Source organism: Mytilus trossulus, chromosome 9 (assembly GCF_036588685.1).
Source record: "Mytilus trossulus isolate FHL-02 chromosome 9, PNRI_Mtr1.1.1.hap1, whole genome shotgun sequence".
Lineage (NCBI taxonomy): Eukaryota > Metazoa > Mollusca > Bivalvia > Mytilida > Mytilidae > Mytilus > Mytilus trossulus.
The window spans coordinates 4,648,480-4,672,388 of record NC_086381.1 but is presented as its reverse complement, the minus strand read 5'-3'; the positions used below and the strand labels follow the sequence as shown (position 1 = coordinate 4,672,388).

At 34.1% G+C, this 23,909-nt stretch overlaps 1 protein-coding gene across 1 annotated transcript; it reads left to right on the top strand.

The window, feature by feature from the left end:
* On the top strand, positions 1-3,135 carry LOC134683612 (uncharacterized). The gene has a single exon (XM_063542923.1). The coding sequence runs from the start codon at positions 1-3 to the stop codon at positions 3,133-3,135; it is 3,135 nt and encodes a 1,044-aa protein (XP_063398993.1).
* Positions 3,136-23,909: the final 20,774 nt, after the last annotated feature.

Below are 23,909 nucleotides of genomic sequence, written 5' to 3'. Positions count from 1 at the left end.
ATGTCAACCAGAATTAACCTCCCATCATTCAACAAATCTAAATCTTATGAACTATATAAACAAGAACTATTAGCATGGAGTGAAATAACAGACCTAGATAAAAAGAAAAGAGGAATTGCAGTAGCACTCTCCTTACCTGAAGATGATGAAACTAAGATTAGGGAAAAAGTTTTTGACCAAATTGTTCTTGATGATTTGAAGAAAGATACAGGTTTAAATACCTTAGTAGATTTTCTTGACAAGCATCTGGCTAAGGATGACCTTGCAGATAGCTTAGAAAAATTTGAGGATTTCGAAGATTATACAAGGCCAGAAGGTCAATCAATCAATGAATATGTTGCCTATTTTGACAGCAAGTACAGAAAAATTGAAAAGAAAAACATGAAATTGCCCTCGGAAATCTTGGCTTTCAAATTGTTAAGGAAAGCTAACATATCAAAAGAAGAAAAGATGTTAGTCTTGACTGGGATGAATTATGAAAATAAAATGACACTTTATGAAGAAGCAAAACGGTCTTTGAAAAAGTTCAAGGGAGAAGGAGGTCAAGTGAAGGGTGTAGCTCAAAGTATAAAACTTGAACCAACTTTTTTGGCTGAAAACGAGGAAGCATTGTGGGCTGCAGGTTATGTGAAAAGGGGTAACAGCTATGGCTATAAACGTGGAGGCCGCTATAGCAGAGGTGGAGGACGTGGACAAGGATTTCAGTCATCTCAAAGAGGGGCAAAGAATTTAAACCCATCAGGACCAGATGGGAAACTTTTAACATGCAGATCATGTGGATCCTACAGACATCTTGTTGCAAAATGTCCAGACAGCTGGGAAAATCTGTCAAAAGTCCATATTACAGAAGAGGAAGAACATGCTGTTTTATTCACTGGATACCAAAAACAAGACATTAAACAGCTAGGAAATGATGCTCGTAATTGTGCAGTATTGGACAGTGCATGTAGTAGTACAGTATGTGGAAAAACATGGCTCAACAGTTATCTTTATTCATTGAATGAAGAGGATCGTGAAAAGGTTGTCAATCGCAGCGGACATAAAGTATTCAAGTTTGGAGGAGGAACCAGGCTCAAATCAGTTGGAGAGTATGATTTGCCTATTTGTATGGTTGGTGAGCAAGTGAAACTAAAAACTGATGTGGTTGATTCAGATATCCCTCTCTTGCTTTCAAGGTCTGCTATGAAAAAGGCCGGAGTAAAAATGGATTTAGAGAATGACACAGCAATAATTATGGGAAAGGAAGTATCACTGAATCTTACATCATCAGGGCACTATTGTATACCCATAGATAAGACAGAAACATTGAAAGTAGAAGAAGTAAATGCTGTCAGGTTAGATGAATTGAATGTAGAGAAAAGAAAAACAGCTTTACTCAAACTTCATCGTCAATTTGCACATCCACCTAAAAAACGCCTTGTGGCATTGCTAAAAGATGCTGGGACTTGGAAAGAGGAATATGATGAGGACCTATCAGAAATTCAATCTAAATGTGATCTATGTAAAATGTATGCTGTGACACCACCAAGGCCAGTAGTCTCAATGCCTATGGCAAAACAATTTAACGAAAAAGTTACAATAGATTTGAAACAGTATAAAGACCGTTGGATTCTCCATATGATAGACATGTGGTCAAGATATACAGTGTCAGTCTTTATAAATAGAAAGAAACCTACTAATGTAATAGAGGCATTAATGAAAAACTGGGTAGGAATTTTCGGAGTCATGGGAGCTCTCATGTCTGACAATGGAGGTGAATTTAGTTCTGATGAGATGAGGGAGGTAGCATCTATTTTAAATGTTAAAGTATGTACAACAGCTGGAATGAGCCCATATCAGAATGGACTTTGTGAACGTGTACATGCTATTACTGATATTATGCTGATGAAACTTGAGGCTGAAAATAAAAATGTAGAATCAGGAACACTTTTATCATGGGCAAATATGGCACGGAATTCACTGCAAATGTGGAATGGTTTCAGCAGTCACCAATTAGTTTTTGGTAAAAATCCTAATTTGCCAAACTTAATGCATGCACAGCTACCAGCATTAGAGGGAACAACTGGTAGTGAGGCATTTGCTAAACATTTAAATACTTTACATGAGACACGAAAAGCTTATATTCAAACTGAAGCAGACGAAAGAATCCGCAGAGCTTTGCGCTCAAAAGTAAGAGCAGCTGAACAAGTATATGAGAATGGTGACATGGTGTTTTACAAAAGGGAAGGGAAAGAACGTTGGCTCGGACCAGGGAAAGTAGTATTTCAAGATGGAAAAGTTGTTTTTGTCAGACACGGTGGAGTATTTGTTAGAGTATCCCCAAACAGATTATGCAAAATAAATACTGATTTGGGAGAAAATAAAGAACAAGATAACATAGCGTTGAAGAAAAGTGACATTATTATTAGTAATGAAATTAAAGAACAAACTAATGAAGAAAAGAAATCCTTTGACATTATTTCAGAAACTATAACAAGTGCACCTCAAGAAGATCCATCTCATGAAGCAACAGCTGTTAGTCATAATTTACAGCTTATAAAGAAAGATGATAACATTCGATATAAACTACAAGGCTCAGATGAATGGATCAGTGCAACTGTGCTTGGAAGAGCGGGCAAAGCAACAGGAGGGAACAAAAGTTGGTATAATGTGAAAGATCATGTAAGCGATGAACAAAAAAGTGTAGACTTGGGTAATCTAGAATGGAATATTTTAGAAGACCAGACCAATGACATTGAAGTTCAAACAACTGATGAAGTGGATCAAAATGATAGTGACATTGCAAAGCAACTAGAATTACAAAAGCTGAGACAATTTAACACTTATGAGGAAGTTGAAGATGGTGGTCAAAAGACAATTTCTACTAGATGGGTAATAACTAATAAAAATGGAGAAACTAGAGCTAGATTAGTAGCTCGGGGTTTTGAAGAACACTCTTTCATTCCTAAAGATAGTCCTACAATAGGAAAAGGATCTATTAGAATATTCCTTACATTTGCTGCAAGCAAGAAATGGTCAATAAAAACTACCGACATTAAATCAGCATTTCTACAAGGAAAGAAATTAGATCGTGATGTCCATATTAAACCTCCAGTTGAAAGTGATACACCAAAAAGGACTCATTTGGAAACTTAAACATGGATTGTATGGACTAAAGGATGGCGCTAGGCAGTTTTATATAAGTGTTAAGGATGAACTCTTAAATTTAGGATGCAGACAATCAAAACTTGACCCTGCTTTGTTTATTCTGACAGTAAAGGGATCTCTTCAAGGTATTTTCTGTTGTCATGTAGATGACTTTCTCCATGCAGGAAATGAAGAATTTGAGAAACTGATGGAAAAATTGAGGAAGAGATTTATAGCAGGAAAAATTGAAGAAGAGAATTTTCGTTATATAGGTTTTATGATAAAGCAAAACAATGAAGGTATACAACTTGATCATTCAATTTACATGGAAAAACTAGATCACCAACATATAGAGCCACAGCGTGCATTTCAGAAATTGAAACAACTTACCCAAGAAGAGCAGAAAGATTATCGCAGAATGGTTGGGCAACTGAACTGGGCAGTGCAAGGATCAAGACCAGATTTGGCTTTTGAACTTGTTGATTTAAGTACTAAATTGAAAAGTGCATTAGTTTGTGATCTTTTACGTGCTATTAAAAACATTGGAAAGTTAAAGGACATAAGGCCTATTCAGCTTTTCCCATCATTAAAAGGAAAGGAAACAGAAGACTGGGAAATTTTTGTATTTAGTGATGCAGCATTAGGAAATATAAATGATGGTAAAGGGAGTACAGGAGCTCACATTGTTTGGATAAAAGATAGAATAGGAAAATGTTGTCCAATTTCATGGCAAGCCAATAAGATCAAAAGGGTTGTTCGTTCTACTATAGCTGCAGAAGCTTTAAGTCTGCAGGATGGATTAGAAACAGCATTATATTTTCGGAGTATTATTGAGGACATTTGTGGAGTTGCACAAAGAACTATACCTATTACAGCTTTTATTGACAACAAAAGTGTTACCGAGGCATTAAAATCAACCAAGTTGGTAGAGGACAAAAGATTAAGAATAGACATTGCATCTATATCTGAAATGATTGAAAACAGCTGTGTTGAAGTAAAATGGTGTCCAGGAAAAGTCCAATTAGCAAATTCTATGACCAAAAGAGGAGCTTCTGGAATTGAACTCTTAAATGTGCTACAGAAAGGACAAATGCCTGAAGAATTTGTGTGAATCAATAGCATTAACATTTTACATTTGTTTTTCGGAAAAGGGCCAGAATAATCCCCGTGACCTGAGGATAGTCCAATCCCATGAAGGTTACATCAAAATTAATTTTTTCATTCTTTGTTTTCGGAAAAAGGGGCAGAATAATCCCCGTGACTTGAGGACAGTCTATCCTATGACAGTCACATCAAAAATTAGTTAATCACCATATCTTGTTCATTGAGCTAAAGAATTGTGTTATCTCATAAAGACTTATTAACGTTACAAAAGAAGACATTTTAATTAATGTTGATAACTTAAATCACTGTATCAAGAAAGATAACTCTTACTCTCTGTAATAAGCTCTTTTGTCTTAAAGATGCTAATTGTCTCTTGGAGGAATAAAATGGTGTAACTAACATGTGTTAACAGTCCCAACAGTTTGGGAATAAGGGGCCCAAAGGGTTCAAAACTAAACTTTGTTTGATTTCATCAAAAATTGAATAATTTGGGTTCTTTGATATGCCGAATCTAACTGTGTATGTGGATTTTTAATTTTTGGTCCCGTTTTCAAATTGGTCTTCATTAAGGTCCAAAGGGTCCAAAATTAAACTTAGTTTGATTTTAACAAAAATTGAATCCTTGGGGTTCTTTGATATGCTGAATCTAAAAATGTACTTAGATTTTTTATTATTGGCCCAGTTTTCAAGTTGGTCCAAATCGGGGTCCAAAATTAAACTTTGTTTGATTTCATCAAAAATTGAATAATTGGGGTTCTTTGATATGCCAAATCTAATTGTGTATGTAGATTTTTAATTTTTGGTCCCATTTTCAAATTGGTCTTCATTAAGGTCCAAAGGGTCCAAAATTAAACTTAGTTTGATTTTAACAAAAATTGAATCCTTGGGCTTCTCTTTGATATGCTGAATCTTAAAATGTACTTAGATTTTTTATTATTGGCCCAGTTTTCAAGTTGGTCCAAATCGGGGTCCAAAATTAAACTTTGTTTGATTTCATCAAAAATTGAATAATTGGGGTTCTTTGATATGCCAAATCTAACTGTGTTAGTAGATTCTTAATTTTTGGTCCTGTTTTCAAATTGGTTTTAATTAAGGTCCAAAGGGTCCAAAATTAAACTAAGTTTGATTTTAACAAAAATTAAATTCTTGGGCTTCTTTGATATGCTGAATCTAAACATGTACTTAGATTTTTGATTATGGGCAAAGTTTTCAAGTTGATCCAAATCAGGATTCAAAATTATTAAGTATTGTGCGATAGCAAGAAATTTTCAATTGCACAGTATTCAGCAGTAGCCAGAAATCTTCAATTGTACAGTATTGTGCAATAGCAAGAAATTTTTAATTGCACAGTATTGTTCAACAGCAAGAAATCTTCAATTGACAGTATTGCACAATAGCAAGAAATATCTAATTTCACAATATTGTGCAATAGCAATCAATTTTCAATTGGAGTTATCTTTCTTTGTCCAGAATAGATATTTGTGCAATAGCAAGATAATTTCAATTGACAGTATTGTGCAATAACAAGAAATATCTAATTTCACAATATTGTGCAATAGCAATCAATTTTCCATTGGAGTTATCTTTCTTTGTCCAGAATAGATATTTGTGCAATAGCAAGATATTTTCAATATTCTTTTTAAATTTGAGTTATCTTTCTTGTGCAGAATAGCAGTTGAATCAACTTAAATCATTGTTTTATACAATAATCAATGTATTTTCACCATTACTACCAACTGATAAATTAAAACAATCTTTACCATTCAGTGATAACAAGCACTTTTTTTTACATTTTAATATTTTATGATGTATTTAAATTAGCAGTTATTGTTGCAAACTCCATTAGAAATTTGAATTGAGATCAGTTTTGGAATAAGAGAAAGTTTTTCTCATTTCAGATTTCATAGATAAAAATAAAATTTATTCAAATATTTTTTTGAGCGGATTATTATTCAACAGCATAGTGAATTGCTCAAAGGCAATTTTTTTTTTTAAGTTCATTAGACCACATTCATTCTGTGACAGAAACCTATGCTGTGTCAACTATTTAATCACAATCCAAATTTAGAGCTGAATCCAGCTTGAATGTTGTGTCCATACTTTCCTCAACCGTTCAGGGTTCAACCTCTGCGGTCGTATAAAGCTGCGCCCTGCGGAGCATCTGGTTGGTTATTATCTTGAATATTGTTATAGATAAAGATAAACTGTAAAGAGCAATAATGTTCAGCAAAGTAAGATTAACAAATAAGTCTACATGACCGAAATGAGCAGCTGACCCCTTTAGGAGTTATTGCCCTTTATAGTCAATTTTTAACCATTTTTCGTAAATCTTAGTAATCTTTTACAAAAATTTTCTCCTCTGAAACAACAAGGCCAAATTAAACCAAACTTGGCCACAATCATTATTAGGGTATCTTGTTTAAAAAATGTTTGGTGTGACACGGCCAACCAACCAAGATGGCGGCCACAGCTAAAAATAGAACATAGGGGTAAAATGCAGTTTTAGGCTTAAAATTAAAAAAACAAAGCATTAAGAGCAAATTTGATGCTGGCTAAAATTGTTTATTAGACCAAGATCTGTCTGCCCTTAAATTTTCAGATGAATGGGACAAACCGTTGTTGGGTTGCTGCCCCTGAATTGATCATTTTAAGGAAATTTTGCTGTTTTTGGTTATTATCTTGAATATTTTTCTAGATAAAGATAAACTGTAAGGAGCAATAATGTTCAGCAAAGTAAGATTTACAAATAAGTCAACAGGATCAAAATTCGCAATTGACCCCCTAAGGAGTTGTTGTCCTTTATAGTAAATTTTTAACAATTTTTATAAAATTTGTAATTTTTTACTAACATTTTCCACTAGGCCATGTTCATTATAGATAGAGATAATTGTAAGCAGCAAGAATTTTCAGTAAAGTAAGATGTACAAACACATCACCATCACCAAAACACAATTTTGTTATGAATCCATCTGTGTCCTTTGATAAATATTCATGTGACCAGGTGGAATAAGGCTCAGATAAATTATGCAGAACGTTCATATATTTTAATAAATATAATATATAATATATAATAGAATCGAAGGCAACGACAGATCTGAAATATACAGATAATGACAAATAAATACAACTTTACATATAAATGCATATGAATATATCATGTTGTAGCAAATAATGTATATTATGTTTAATAACACAATTGCAAATAAATATTAATGCAAAACACAGTTAAATGACCACTCTGAATGTAAACAATTTGTTAATCAATGCTAATGAAAACTGTTCACTAAAGTAAGTTGACCATACTACTATATAAAACACTATATAACATTGAAAGTTAATTACAGGTAAAAAGAATATATAAAGTTTGAAATACAATTAGCAAAGTAAATGAAACTAAATAAAATATTTAAGTCAAAAACATTTAACCATAAACTAATTTGAAAAACCCTTAAATGTAAATACCTTATAATGCTGGCTACGGCTCTTAATGTTGTTTCTGGTGTCTCTTATTCTGCATTGACAATATAGTAAAAAAGTACAATATATATAGTCAAAAGGTGAACTGTTTAACTAGATAGAACCAGATAAAACAACTATTAAGTAAGGTAGTTTGTCCAATAGCCAGTGGTGAGTAAATATCAAAGATCCCAGATAGAGTATTTTGGATTCATTGAACCATATAATACAAAATATGTTCAATATAGTAAGATCATTACAATATAGGGTAAAATAGATATACATGTAATAGATATAAACTAAGTACAAAATTGGGAATAATATCAAATAGATAATATGTATATAAATGAACTTGTCCACATTCACATAGACCAAGTTGAGCGACGCAGGCTCTTTAGAGCCTCTAGTTTTACTTCAGCTAGTTTTAAAAAAGAGACAGTTTGAGAACTTTCTCACTTGATGATAAGATACAAATTCATGTATTATATTTCTCACGAAGTCCAGGGTAAAAGTTCATAGGTCTGCGGATGAAAAGGCAACACAGTCTAGTATTTAACTGAGTTTATCAGTGTAGGATCCTCCACATTTAACCTTGTGTGCCAAATCTATCTTCTGAACTAGTCTCCAAAAACCAGGGTACGTGTTTGGACCTCCATGCCTGGTCATAAGTATGGGAGTAGGAGGGGTCCTGATCCCAAATCCCGAGCTTAAAAACACGTAATCCCGACGTCCCGAATTTTTATTTACCCGAAGATATTTTAAGGCCCATATTTTAAATCCCGAAATTCGAAAAAAGAATTCCCAGATCCCGAAAGGGTAAATCCCGAAAAACAACCGATCCCGGAGTCCCGATAAAGGTCCTACCCCATCATAAGTCTCGGTCTTCATTTATTATATCAAAAACTTGTTGCTCATATTCCAACATCACTGTCAAAATGTCCTTTACAACTAGATCAAGCAATGTCATCTCAAAACAAATATTTACATTGTCAAAACCACATATTTGTTTTTGTTCATTTTTGTCGAGCCTTCGACTTTAGTCGAAAAAGCAAGACTAAGCGATCCTACTTTCCGTCGTCGTCGGTGTCGTCGTCGTCGGTGTCGTCGTCGTCGGCGGCGTCCACAAATATTCACTCTGTGGTTAAAGTTTTTAAAATTTTAATAACTTTCTTAAACTATACTGGATTTCTACAAAACTTGGACAGAAGCTTTTTTATGATCATAAGATGGTATCCAGAAGTAAAATTCATAAAAATAAAATTCTATTTTTTCAGTATTTTACTTATAAATGGACTTAGTTTATTCTGCGGGGAAACATTTCATTCACTCTGTGGTTAAAGTTTTTTCAGAATTTTAATAACTTTCTTAAACTATCCTTGGTTTGTACCAAACTTAGACAGAAGCTTATTTATGATCATGAGATAATATCCAGAAGTAAATTTTGTAAAAAAAATAAATCCATTTTTTCCGTATTTTACTTTTAAATGGACTTAGTTTTTCTGTGGGGAAACATTACACTCACTCTATGGTTAAAGTTTTTTTTAAATTTTAATAACTTTCTTAAACTATCCTGAGTTTGTACCAAACTTGGACAGAAGCTTATTTATGATCATAAGATAGTATCCAGAAGTAAATTTTTGTAAAAAGATAACTCCATTTTTTCTGTATTTTACTTTTAAATGGTCTTAGATTTTCTTCCAGTTATCATTACATACAGTCTGCAGTTAAAGTTTTCAAAACATGTATTAGATTCATTAACTATCCTAGATTTTTACCAAACTTGGACAGAAACTTGGACAGAAGCTTCTCACAATCAAAAGATAGTATCACTGAGAGGAATATTTTTATTGATTTTTTTCCTCATTTTTGTTGAGCCTGCGATTTACAGCGAAAGTAGGCGAGACACTGGGTTCCGTGGAACCCTTACATTTTTTTTCAAAGAAACCATATAATTTAATTTCACTTTCAGGTGTACTGATGAAGTGCTTTTCATTAAAAATCCAAACTTTTTGATTGAGTTCTAATATTAAATCTAGAAATTAAAGAAACAACAGACGCGGCTTTCTCCGCTTAATTTTCAAACTTATAACTTTATGAATATTGAACAGTGGTATACTACTTAATTCATAACTCGAATTTGAAGTTATATCAGTTCCAGAGTCTATGACACACGAGACGATTTTAATTTTAAAATTTAATATCCCGTCTCACCTTAGCAGCATATTCAAATCCACCTGAATATAGGATATACTGTCAATTATAGGGTTATCATAGTTAGTGTTTGATAATATTTTTTTTGCGTGGTTTGGTACTTATACATCCTGCCAATGTGTTGTTGTGCTATATATGGTCATTATATGTTTTTACATATGTGCTTTGTCTATATGACATTTTGTTTTTCTTTAAATTGTTGACATAGTTGTTTGTTTTTATGATGATTGAGAAATATTACACAATATTGACTGCTGCATCCACATTTTTGACATTTCTATACCTATGATGTCTGCTTGCTTACGCATTGTTGGCAATATAATTCGACTGTCATACAAGTGAAAGGTTTAGCTAGATAAAGACTAGGGACTTTCTGTTTTGAAATTTCCTTGGAAATCGGTATTTGTGTTATTTTAGTTTTTGGAAAATGACGCGTCAGCGGCCTTGTTCCAATACCATTGACCAGACCAACAGAAAGTCGATTATTGCCTCCGCCTACAGCACTCGGTTTCATATTTACTATTTTACAAACTAACTGGTTTCTGCTTGTATTCCACTACACTCGAACAAAGTATTGTAGTCTGACGGGAACCAGTTTAGAATTTGTAAACTACAAAACATAATCGGTTATTGTCCATTCCGTTTTGGTGTTTCATACCGACTTATATGGTTTGAATAAGAATAAGACCCTTCAATCATTAATGTGATAGGTATATTAAAGACTGTTTTACAAAAGGATGGAACTGTTTTACTTTCAACGTCGTACTATAGTGATATCTGTAATGTACGGATTTCCACTCTCACCGGTTAGCGTTAATTTCTTCTTTTACACGTGCTTTTGAAACTTCCTGTTTAAACATCGCAAGTTACCAAATTGTTTTTTGAGTGAATTAAACTTCTTTTAACAATCATGAAGCGTTCCAGAATCATTTCAAGCAGTTTCTACATCGTTTGATGATGAAAAACAGGTTTTCTTAAGAAATTACCACAAACGATCGCAAAGGCTTTGAAATGTTCAAGTCAAGTCGGCACCTGATTAAATCGGCATCTAGTCAAATCGGCACCTATTTGAAGTCAATTCGGCATCCAATAATATTTGTTATAATATTTTCTATTCAATTAATTAATAACTGTTACTAAGTACATAGTGAATATGTTGTTGTGTATAAAGGTAAAAAACGAAGCCCTTACCTAAGTTGTTGTTTTAACAATTGGACAATTAGAAAAATATAATGGAAAACTATGAGTCCCTTTCAATAAATTAAACTTTCATGCCAAATGATTAGCAAATTTATGGTGTTTTTTTCAGTAAAGCTCAAACAGCATTAAACAAACAATCCTGTAAAATGCTCAACTGGTGAAAATAATGCATAAAAAATATCCAATATCTCATATGTTAGTCCAAATAATTATGACGTCTGGCAAGGCTATTTTATTTATTTTCTGGGATGCCTTCCTGTTCATAGGAAGGCGTCCCAAAAAAAAAATAACATAGCCTTGCGGTCGTAGGAAGGCGTCCTAGAATAACATTAAAAATGGCTTTCCAAACGTAATAATTATTTGGACTACTCATATATATGATTGAAAATACACCAAAAAAGTCATGTGGTTGAGAAAAACAAATATATTCAAAATGTACATGAACACCCAAAAATGTGAAAGTTTGTATTTAACTCTTTTTGCTTCAATACTGAAAAAATTCTGGCAACCCCTTTCTTATTTTTACTCTTTTTGCTTAAAATACTGTTAAAATATATATTTAACATGGGTGACGAATTGACTAGATCAGGTGTCCATTTAAACAGGTGCCGATTTGTCCAGGTGCCAATTTAACCAGGTGCCGGTTTGACTAGAGTTCTTTGACAAATGTTTGAAATTACATGAGTTTCATTAGACCTTTGATAACAGTAACAAAAATATTATTTACTTAAACTTTTTTGGGAGAAGGGGGTTCAGACTATGTACCAGTGAGAAATATACAAGCCTTTCTACGGTATTTATTTGTACAATTCAGGTAGTCTTGACCTATTCATTTGTCTTTAAAAAAACAGTCAGTTGTCACCTTCACTTCACACACACACAAGTGACATATGCTAATATCAATTATATGCTTACGAGACATGTTGCATTGTTAAACTAATTACGGTATGTAAAAATCAAGACTTACATAAACAATATCCCAATATTAGAGACAAATCCGTCATTTTTCCCTCAGAGCATTCAGCTCTTTGATTTCTTGCATTGATGGCATGTGTGTTTGTAGTATACAACAGTCCTAAAACTGTTTTTATTGAGATTTCAGGTGCACATATTCCCACACCACACCAAACCATCGGGTTGCATGAATATAATACTTTGATGTCGACAAATAATAATAAAAAAGAAAGTTTAATTTTGATGATATTTGAGATTAAATAATGCTGTTCGAACCAGGATGTTCTATTATTCGTTCATGTAATTGCTTGATGAAGTAATAACAAACTGCGGTTTTATCTTTTTTCGTGGGTACCAATTTTCGTTGATTGAGGAGAAAATGTCTTTCCGTTGATATTTTGCCAAAGTCTACGTTTAATCTTACATGTACTTCGGAGAATATCTAATTTTGTGATTCGCTTTCACGCCTGAAATCTACGAAATTTGGTATCCTACGAATAATAAGAAATCCAAGGTACATGAGAACTCAAGGCCGACACGAAGTGTCGATTTTGAAGGGCACACATGGTTGTTTGATGATGAGTATGTTTGATATTGAACTGTTTAATAATTGTTCTTTTGCAATTATATCAGCAATAACAAAGTGAAATTTTCCAATCAAATGTTAGTCATTCGAAATGACATTCATGTTCAAAACTACAATCTCGTGAATTATTGATATACAAATAGAAATGGCATGTTAAATTCAATAGAATCAGTTTATTAGAATCTTTTACAATGGTTCAATCCTTCAAAGCATGATAATAATAACATTAACGGTACCAATATTACTGTACCATATAAAATGTCATCATAACCCAATATATACCACGTATAGTTTCGAGAACAAAAATGTAATAGATATAAATTAAAAACAGAAAATCGGAAAACCGGTTTTGTCCAATGTAGTTTTTCTTGACAGTATTTGTTGTGCCTTCTCTTTGAAAGTGTCCCACATTGAAGGTATCTGTATTTCGGCTCATACCACCGTCTGGTTGTAGTTTTCTTAACATTTTTTATTGTGCCTTCACTTTAAAAGTGTCACACATCGAAGGTCTCTGTTTTTATTGTGCCTTCTCTTTAAAAGTGTCCCACATTGAAGGTATCTGTATTTCTGCACATACCACGGTCGGATTGTAGTTTTCTTAACAGTATTCATTGTGCCTTCTCTACAAAAAGTGTCCCACATCACAGGTCTCTGTATTTCTGCGCCTTCTCTTTAAAAGTGTCCCACATCGAAGGTATCTGTATTTCTGCGCCTTCTCTTTAAAAGTGTCCCACATCGAAGGAATCTGTATTTCTGCACCTTCTCTTTAAAAGTGTGCCACATCGAAGGTATCTGTACTTCTGCACCTTCTCTTTAAAAGTGTCCCACATCGAAGGTATCTGTACTTCTGCACCTTCTCTTTAAAAGTGTGCCACATCGAAGGTATCTGTATTTCTGCGCCTTCTCTTTAAAAGTGTGCCACATCGAAGGTATCTGTACTTCTGCACCTTCTCTTTAAAAGTGTGCCACATCGAAGGTATCTGTACTTCTGCACCTTCTCTTTAAAAGTGTGCCACATCGAAGGTCTCTGTATTTCTGCGCCTTCTCTTTAAAAGTGTCCCACATCGAAGGTCTCTGTATTTCTGCGCCTTCTCTTTAAAAGTGTCCCACATCGAAGGTATCTGTATTTCTGCGCCTTCTCTTTAAAAGTGTCCCACATCGAAGGTATCTGTATTTCTGCGCCTTCTCTTTAAAAGTGTCCCACATCACAGGTCTCTGTATTTCTGCGCCTTCTCTTTAAAAGTGTCCCACATCGAAGGTCTCTGTATTTCTGCGCCTTCTCTTTAAAAGTGTCCCACATCGAAGGTATCTGTATTTCTGCGCCTTCTCTTTAAAAGTGTCCCACATCGAAGGTATCTGTATTTCAGCGCCTTCTCTTTAAAAGTGTCCCACATCGAAGGTATCTGTATTTCTGCACCTTCTCTTTAAAAGTGTCCCACATCGAAGGTATCTGTATTTCTGCACCTTCTCTTTAAAAGTGTCCCACATCGAAGGTATCTGTATTTCAGCGCCTTCTCTTTGAAAGTGTCCCACATCGAAGGTATCTGTATTTCTGCACCTTCTCTTTAAAAGTGTGCCACATCGAAGGTATCTGTATTTCTGCGCCTTCTCTTTAAAAGTGTACCACATCGAAGGTATCTGTATTTTTGCGCCTTCTCTTTAAAAGTGTGCCACATCGAAGGTATCTGTACTTCTGCACCTTCTCTTTAAAAGTGTGCCACATCGAAGGTATCTGTACTTCTGCACCTTCTCTTTAAAAGTGTGCCACATCGAAGGTATCTGTACTTCTGCACCTTCTCTTTAAAAGTGTCCCACATCGAAGGTATCTGTATTTCTGCACCTTCTCTTTAAAAGTGTCCCACATCGAAGGTATCTGTATTTTTGCGCCTTCTCTTTAAAAGTGTACCACATCGAAGGTCTCTGTATTTTTGCGCCTTCTCTTTATAAGTGTCCCACATCGAAGGTATCTGTATTTCTGCGCCTTCTCTTTAAAAGTGTCCCACATCGAAGTTATATGTATTTCTGTGCCTTCTCTTTAAAAGTGTCCCACATCGAAGGTATCTGTATTTCTGCACATAACACCGTCTGGTTCAACTTATCAATTTTCTGATTTGTCAAAATTCAAGGGTTGAACTTAGTAGATATATTATTCATTATTGGATACCATTAAGAATTCCTTCTCTAGAGGTCAATTAACAATTTGTTCACACCTTTTTCCAAATTCTATGTCTGTCTTATTCTTTCCTTCATTGTTTTGATTCCTTGGATTTTTGAGGATGGATATAAAATTCGAAAAAAATCTGTTGCTGTGTTTCTAATTTAATGGTTCCTAGGACTGCGTGTAATAAGGATTTCTAAGATTGCGTGTAATAAGGATTTCTGTGAGTGTGTGTCATAAGGATTTCTGAGATAGTAGGAAATACTAAAGATTTCTTAGATTGTGGGTCATAAGGATTTCTGGGATTGTGGGTTATGAGTATTTCTGGGATTGTGGGTTATGAGTATTTCTGGGATTGTTGGTTATGATTATTTCTGGGATTGTGGGTCATTAGATTTCTGGGATTGTTGGTTATAAGGATTTCTGGGATTGTTGGTTATGAGTATTTCTGGGATTGTGGGTTATAAGTATTTCTGGGATTGTGGGTTATGAGTATTTCTGGGATTGTGGGTCATAAGATTTCTGAGATTGTGGGTCATAACATTTTTGGGATTGTGGGTCATAAGATTTCTGGGATTGTGGGTCATAAGGATTTCTAAGTTTGTGGGTCAAAATATTTCTGGGATTGTGGGTAATAAGGATTTCTAAGATTGTGGGTTATAAGGATTTCTGGGATTGTGGGTCATAATATTTCTGAGTTTGTGGGTCATAACATTTCTATGATTGTGGGTCATAAGATTTCTGGGATTGTGGGTCATAAGATTTCTAGGATTGTGGCTCGTAAGATTTTGGGGATTTGGGGTTATAAGATTCTGGGATTATGGATGAAAAGGATTTCTGAGATTTTGGGTCATAAGATTTCTGGGATTGTGGGTCATAAGATTGAGATTGTTGGACATACTTAGGATTTCTGGGGTTGTTGGTAATAAGGATTTCTGGAATAGGGGTTATAAGGATTTCTAAGATTTGGGTCATACGATTTCTGGAATTGTGGGTCATAATGATTTCTGAGATTTTGGGTCATAATATTTCAGGGATTGTTTGTTATGAGTATTTCTGAGATTGTGGGTTATGAGTTTTTCTGGGATTGTTGGTTATGAGTATTTCTAGGATTGTGGGTTATAAGATTCTGGGATTATGGATGAAAAGGATTTCTGAGATTTGGGGTTGACTTAATTTTAGGATGAATGATCATCGGTCAAATGTTAATGATCCGAATAACAACAAATTTCTCTATAAACATTTTAATCAGCCTGACCATTCTATTGTTTCAATGAAAGTCCGGATTATAGAGAAAATATATCATCCTACAAATGACCCCATATTGAGTACACCACATCGTTTACAAAGAGAAGACTTTTGGATTAGAGAGTTGGGAACAGCCATTCCCTATGGATGCAATGACAAAATTGATGGTGTAGGTATTTTATCTAGTCCCAGGTGTAGTACTGTCAATACATTAAAATTATTTAATACTTCTGCTCGACGTAATAGAAGTCATGGTCACAGAAAATATATACCACCTGCTGTACACACCGTGACAATTGATAGTCTATTATCGTCTGTTCAAAAACCTTTAGGAATTCATCATATTAGAACTAAATTATACTCCATTCCATTGTCAAAACTTTCTTTACTATTTCAAGATGCCAAAAATACTTCCGTTACTGATTCTCGTTCTGTTTTGTATAGATTAGTTGCAATTATTATGGACATTGCTAACCATAGACTATTCAAACCAGTATTGACTACATCCAATATTGAGGAAAAACGTTACTTTTTTAAGGTAGAATTCGCCAATAAAGGTTTAGATGCTGTAAATATTGGCAATATTTTCCATCAAAAATCAGTACAAAAAACTATACCTGATTACTTCAAAAATAAAGCTACACCTGTTATTTCTTATACCTACACCAAGTCTATTGCATCTAAGATTTTCAACCACAAGAGAGTTTTAGAGGCTTTTAACCTCAAAGATACAAAATCCAAGCCTCCGGATTGCTCATGTGCATCTTCTCAATACAATTATAGTCCAGCTGGTCATATTATTACTGGTGACCTTGGTATTGTTACCAATGAACAACTAAGAGAGTTGCTAGCCAAGGGACCAAAGTATAGAATCCCCCAGCCCATCAACTGGAAAAAGAATTTCAAGTTACTGATGGATGCAGTTGAGGACTATGCAAGAAAATGGGTAAAGCGCGAACCAGACGAACCCGAACTGGACACTTTGTCTGAATGGATCAAAGCCATTCGATCATGCATTCAGAGGCGCATACAAAAACTACGATGTAACATGAGTACTAGAGTTTCTAACCCTTTCAAGAATCCGGAGGTTGTGGATGCTTTATCCTCTTTGCATGACAAATATGTCGTTGTTCCGGCAGATAAAGCCTCCAATAATATTGTCTTCATATGTAAAAAACATTATTTGCAATGTCTCACTACAGAGCTTGGAATTGATAAAACTACTGGTAATCCTACATATTCTTTAACATCATTTACCAAGGATGAAATTTTACAAAATCATAAATCTGTCCTTCTTTCTTTTGGTATCAACATCAAAGAAAACGAAGAAAACTTGCCCTCATTATACTGGATACCTAAATTACACAAAACTCCATATAAAGAACGATACATAGCTGGGTCTTCAAAATGTTCGACTAAACATCTTTCTAAAGTATTGACTACTATTCTTTCTACAGTTAAAGATGGGCTGCAAAAATATTGTGAGGAGATATATTCTACCAGTGGTGTTAACCAGATGTGGATTCTCAAAAATTCGAAAGATCTACTGCTTAACCTTCGATCACAATCTTTGCAATTTTGCAGCAACATAAAAACTTTTGATTTTTCTACGCTATACACTACTATTCCCCATGCTCAGTTGAAAGATCGACTTCACCATCTCATAAAACAGAGCTTTTTCTATAAAAATGGGAATCGTAGATACAAATTTCTTGTTTTGGGATACAATAATTCATATTTTGTAAAGAATCACACTGAATCTTCCAGAAAATATACTGAAGATGATATTATTAAAATGCTGGACTTTTTGATCGACAATATATTTGTTGAGTTTGGAGGATTTATATTTCAACAGACAGTCGGTATTCCAATGGGTACTAATTGTGCACCCCTGCTGGCTGATTTGTTTTTGTATTCGTATGAAGCAGAATTTATTCAGAACCTTCTAAAAGACAAAAAGAAAAAGCACCTTGCGAAATTCTTTAATTTTACTTTCCGATATATTGATGATGTTTTATCATTGAACAACCCATACTTCAGCCAATACTTACATCTCATATATCCTAGTGAACTTGAAATTAAGGATACTACTGATACTAGAAGGACTGCTTCATACCTTGATCTTTTCCTAAATATTGACGTAGATGGACGACTTCACACGAAAATCTATGATAAACGGGACGATTTCAACTTCCCAATTATCAATTTCCCATTTCTTAGCAGTAACATACCCTCTGCCCCTTCGTATGGTGTTTACATATCACAATTGATACGTTATTCACGTGCTTGTTCACACTATACGGACTTCATATACAGGAGTGTGCTCCTTACGCAGAAACTGCTCCAACAAAGTTATGAGGAGGACAGATTAAAATTGACACTTCGTAAATTTTATGGACACCATCACGAATTGGTGGATCCATATGATGTTTCTTTAACCAAACTAGCTAAGGACATTTTTACCACATGGTAGATTGTGGTTTGTCATTATTTCGTCTTATCTTTTAATTACCAAACGTGACTTATTCCCGATTGTGACTGTTTTGCTGTATGTGAATTCGTATTACTATAAGACGTGTTTCTGTACTTGTTTATCCCAAATTCATGTATTTAGTTTATATGTTTAATGTTATATTTGTAATTCTCATCTTCTCATTTTGTCAAATGTGTTGACGTCTTTTTATTATATTTAGGTGTTACGGATAGAAAAATTAATCACCGCCTTTATTAATTATATTTAATTTTGTACGATTAATTACGTTTGAAGTTGGATTCATAACAAACTGGACATATATATATATTACAGTTAATTGCTATTAATAAGTATTGCAATATGCATTTTGTTTTAATGAATTATCAGAATTTAGTTTTAATATAATCTTAAAGCAATCCTAATTCTAGCTCACTTTTAAATTATAGTTTTTCATAGTTATCAAAAGTACCAGGATTCATGTGTGACGTCATGCTGTTTCTAAATTTTATAAATTCAAATGTAGCATAACGTTTGCCTTTTCGCCATCGTATGTGACGTCATTTTTTTAATTGCGTCAACGCCTGGACTGATTCTGATGTGTCTATGCTGTATTGAACTTGGCATCATGTATTCGGGTTTAGTTTTCTGTAATAAGTTAATACTTGAGTTTCATTATGAATATATCTTTCACATTCATTTGTTAAAATTTACTGTTTGCAATAGCATGAATCGTTCTATATAATAGGGTTCTTATCCCGGGCATAATACAATGCCGTATTTAGTAAAACCTTTTCAACTTTTGATCTTCAGTGCTGTACAACTTTGTACTTTTTTCACTTTCGATCTTGTATATCTGGGCGTTATGTATTCGGGTTTAGTTTTCTGTAATTAGTTTTTACTTCAGTTTCATTATGTATATCTCTTTCATATTCATTTGTTAAAATTAACTGTTTGCAATAGTGTGAATTGTTTTATATAATATGAATGTTCTTATCCTGGGAATACAAACAATGCCGTATTTGGCAAAACCTTTTCAACTTTTGATCTTCAGTGCTGTACAATTTTGTATTTTTTTCGTCACTGGTGAGTCTCGTGTGGACTAGACGCGTTTTTGGCGTATTGAATTTTAAACCTGATGCTTTTTGTTATCTATTGATCATGCTTTTCTTTGTCTAATATGTTCTGCTTTTTATTTGTATTGTAGTCCTGTATTTTTTTGTTTTCATTTTAATGTTATATTTAACTGTGCCATTAAAGTGCGAGGTTTGGCATGCCTTAAAACCAGGTTTAACCCACCACTTTTATTTCCCTTTAAAAGTGTCCTGTACCAAGTCAGGAAGATGGCCATTGTTATAATATTGTTCGTTTCTGTGTGTGTGTTGCATTTTAACGTTGAGTCGTTTCTGTTTTCTCTTATTTTAACGTTGAGTCATTTCTGTTTTCTCTTATTTTTGAGATAAGACGTGGCACGGTACTTGTCTATCCCATATTCATGTATTTGGTTTTGATGTTATATTTGTTATTCTCGTGGTGTATTGTCTGTTGCTTGGTCCGTTTCTGTGTGCTGTTGCGTTTCGGTGTTGTGTCGTTGTTCTCCTCTTATATTTAATGCGTTTCCCTCGGTTTTGGTTTGTTGCCCCGATTTTGTTTTTTGTCCATGGATTTATGAGTTTTGAACAGCGGTATACTACTGTTGCCTTTATTTATGAGTATTTCTGGGATTGTTGGTTATGAGTATTTCTGGGATTGTGGGTTATGAGTATTTCTAGGGTTTTGGGTTATGAGTATTTCTGGGATTGTGGGTTATGAGTATTTCTGGGATTGTTGGTTATGAGTATTTCTGGGATTGTGGGTTATGAGTATTTCTAGGGTTTTGGGTCATAAGATTTCTGGGATTGTGGGTCATAAGATTTCTGGGATTGGATTTCTGGGATGGTGGGTCATAAGATTTCTGGGATTGGATTTCTGGGATTGTGGGTCATATAATTTCTGGGATTGTGGGTCATAAGGATTTTTAAGATTGTAAATCATAAGATTTTTGGGATTGAGGTTCATAATTTTTCTGAGATTGTGGGTCATAACATTTTTGGGATTGTGGGTCATAACATTTCTGGGATTGTGGGTCGTAAGATTTTTTGGGATTGTTGGTCATTAGATTTTGGGGATTTGAGGTTATAAGATTTTGGGGATTTGAGGTTATAAGATTCTGGGATTTGGATGAAAAGGATTTCTGAGATTTTAGGTCATAAGATTTCTGGGATTGTGGGTCATAAGAATTCTGGGATTGTGGGTCATAAGAATTCTGAGATTGTGTTCATAATATTTCTTGGATTGTGTGTTATAAGGATTTCTGAGATTGTGGGTCATAATATTTCTGGGATTGTTGGACATACTTAGGATTTTTGGAGTTGTTGGTAATATTTATTTACGATTTCTGGGATTGCGGGTTATAATGATTTCTGAGATTTTGGTTCATAATGATTTATGAGATTTTGGTCATAATATTTCTGGGATTGTGGGTTATAAGGATTTCTGGGATTGTGGGTTATAAGATTTCTGAGATTGTGGGTTGTGAGTATTTCTGGGATTGTCAGTACTTTATTTAATAATTTTAATCAAGTTATGCACCTGACGTTGGGAACATTGAATGTTAAACAATGTATAGTGTTCCGTAAAGGCAGAACCCTAGTTGATTTTTTTTCTTTTTCTTTTATCTACCTGTTCCCAGATATGATCTCTATGTTTTATTTTATTTAGACACAAGTTGGGAAGTTAACCTCAAGAAATACAATGGATAGCCGTCAAACTGAATTCTAAGGAAGTATAAGGAAGGGGTTACGGTAGTACGGAACTGTATAAGTTAAGAATCTTAAAACTCGAGGCAATTGTTTGGTTGAAAATGTACCGCAAAACCTTATATTTTGAGTTTAGCAAAACAGATGTTAATGACTAAGATATAATTTTAAAAAAGTATAAAAGTGGCTCCGTTTTAGTCGTACAAAAAGATATATAGGAAATAGCATTGTCTATATTTACAGAAATGCAACTTTTTAAAAAGAGTGATAGTAGGTTAAGATCATGACACATAATGTTTACAACGAGAAGATTGACATACAGGTAGTCCTTTTTGTTCCAATTGACCATAGTTATTTTCATAAAATATTGTTTAATGGTCAAGTTGACTTCTGCTTTACTTTAGTACTTTATGAACGTTCAGCAAAATAATCTTATTCTCTTATTCTAAAGGTAATCACACTTTTCATAGGTTATATCTTTTATATTCATTTGATAAAATTTACTGTTTGCAATAGCATTTATTGTTCTAAATAATAAGGATGTTCTTATGGCAATCATAAAAACATAGCCGTATTTGACATAACCTTTTTCAACTTTTGATCTTCAGTGCTGTACAACTTTGTACTTTTTTTTCACTTTCGATCTTTTATATCTGGACGTCACTGGTGAGTTTTGTGTGGACGAGGCGCGTTTTTGGCGTATTGAATTTTAAACCTGATGCTTTTTGTTATCTATTAATCATGTATTTTGTTGTCTAATATGTTCTCCTATTTATTTGTATTGTAGTCCTGTAATATTATGTTGTCATTTCAATGTTATATTTAACATGGCCATTAAAGTGCGAGGTTTGGCATGCCACAAAACCAGTTTCAACCCACCATTGTTTTCCTCTTTAAAATGTCCTGTACCAAGTCAGGAAGATGGCCATTGTTATATTATTGTTCGTTTCTGTGTGTGTTACATTTTGACGTTTCGTCGTTAGTTTTCTCTTATTTTTTTAGTGTAAATTCACATTGCGATAAGACGTGTCAGGGTACTTGTCTATCCCAAATTCATGTATTTGGTTTTGATGTTATATTTGTTATTCTCATGGGATTTTGTCTGATGCTTGGTCCGTTTCTGTGTGCGTTACATTTCAGTGTTGTGTCGTTGTTTCCCTCTTATATTTAATGCGTTTCCCTCGGTTTTAGTTTGTTACCCCGATTTTGTTTTTTGTCCATGAATTTATGAGTTTTGAACAGCGGTATACTACTGTTGCCTTTATTTATACATTATGAATTATTGGCAAAATGAAAATGAACAAAAAACAATAGCTCTGTCGTATTTTAAAGGCCAACTATTGTAATAATGTCACTAACATTAATATGTTGTGAAGTAGCTATCACAGCATTCATTAACAAATTAAGAAGGGAATGATTGCATTCGGTTTATGTAAGGTCCGTTACGACATCTGTTTCTTTTAACATGCCCATGGAGCCAGATTACATTCACTACTATGGTGTCTATGACCGTACCCATGATGTCTATGAAATGGCGCCACCTGACCTTAACTTTGGCTACTATAGAGATGTCTTTGACAGTATCTATGGTTACTATGAAGTTAAAATAAACAAATATTTACTTAATTTTTTGACCGCTGGTTCTGTTATTGCATATGTCGCTATGCTATTCAACATTTTCGCTTTTTTAATATTGTGTCGGAAAAACTTACGTTCACCTGCAACAATACTAATGCAGGGTTTAGCCGTAGCTGATTTTCTTACAGTGTTTTCTACTTATGGACTTCAATTATTGTTCAATTCGAAATATATACGTTTGAGGGATGTAAGGTACGGTCCTGAGGAGATATTTACATTTACATCTTTACCATATCCATACTGTTTCATGGCTCATCACCTGTCATTAGCTACCTTTACATTTCACACAGTATCCTACTTGATCACAACATGTCTTGGAATACAGAAAGTCATAGCCATCAGGTTTCCAATCTGGACAAGAAATCAACTTACCAACAAGAAAGCTGTAGTGTGTTGTGTCGGATGCTTTCTTTTCTCCATTATCATCAGCTTTCCACGACATCTTGTTATTGCGTTTAAACGACGAAGGTGGAATGTGTGTATGTATTCTTCAAAAGTTCCAGCGGAGAATGAATATTTTTCGAAAGTAGGTGCCCTAGGAGATTACACATCTGTTTATTATTTGATCATTCAAACCGTTCTAGTCACATGTTGCTGCCTTTGCATGCTGCTGTCTACAGTGTATATCCTGTACAAATTACTAACTAACAAGTTCCGGGGTCGGATGACGGAACAGAGAAGACAGGAAAAAAGATCAGTTATAATGGTAATCATAGTTCTGTTGGTATTTCTCGTGACAGAAGTTCCGAAAGTATGTGTGTACACATGGTGGGTTAACTTGTACGCATCAAAACATGAAAGGTCTGCACATTTGAGTTTTTATTTGTTGCTAAACTATAATCAGGAGATGGCTAAACTTTTAAGGCGAGAATATGTGTTCAGTGTTGGTGATTCTAAATTCGTATATCTCTATCTCCTGGAAAGTATTAATCTATTTACAATCGTAGGATGTCTGTCTAA

Coding starts and splice junctions, on each gene's coding strand:
- LOC134683612 (XM_063542923.1), top strand. CDS start 1: ATGTCAACCAGAATTAACCTCCCATCATTCAACAAATCTAAATCTTAT.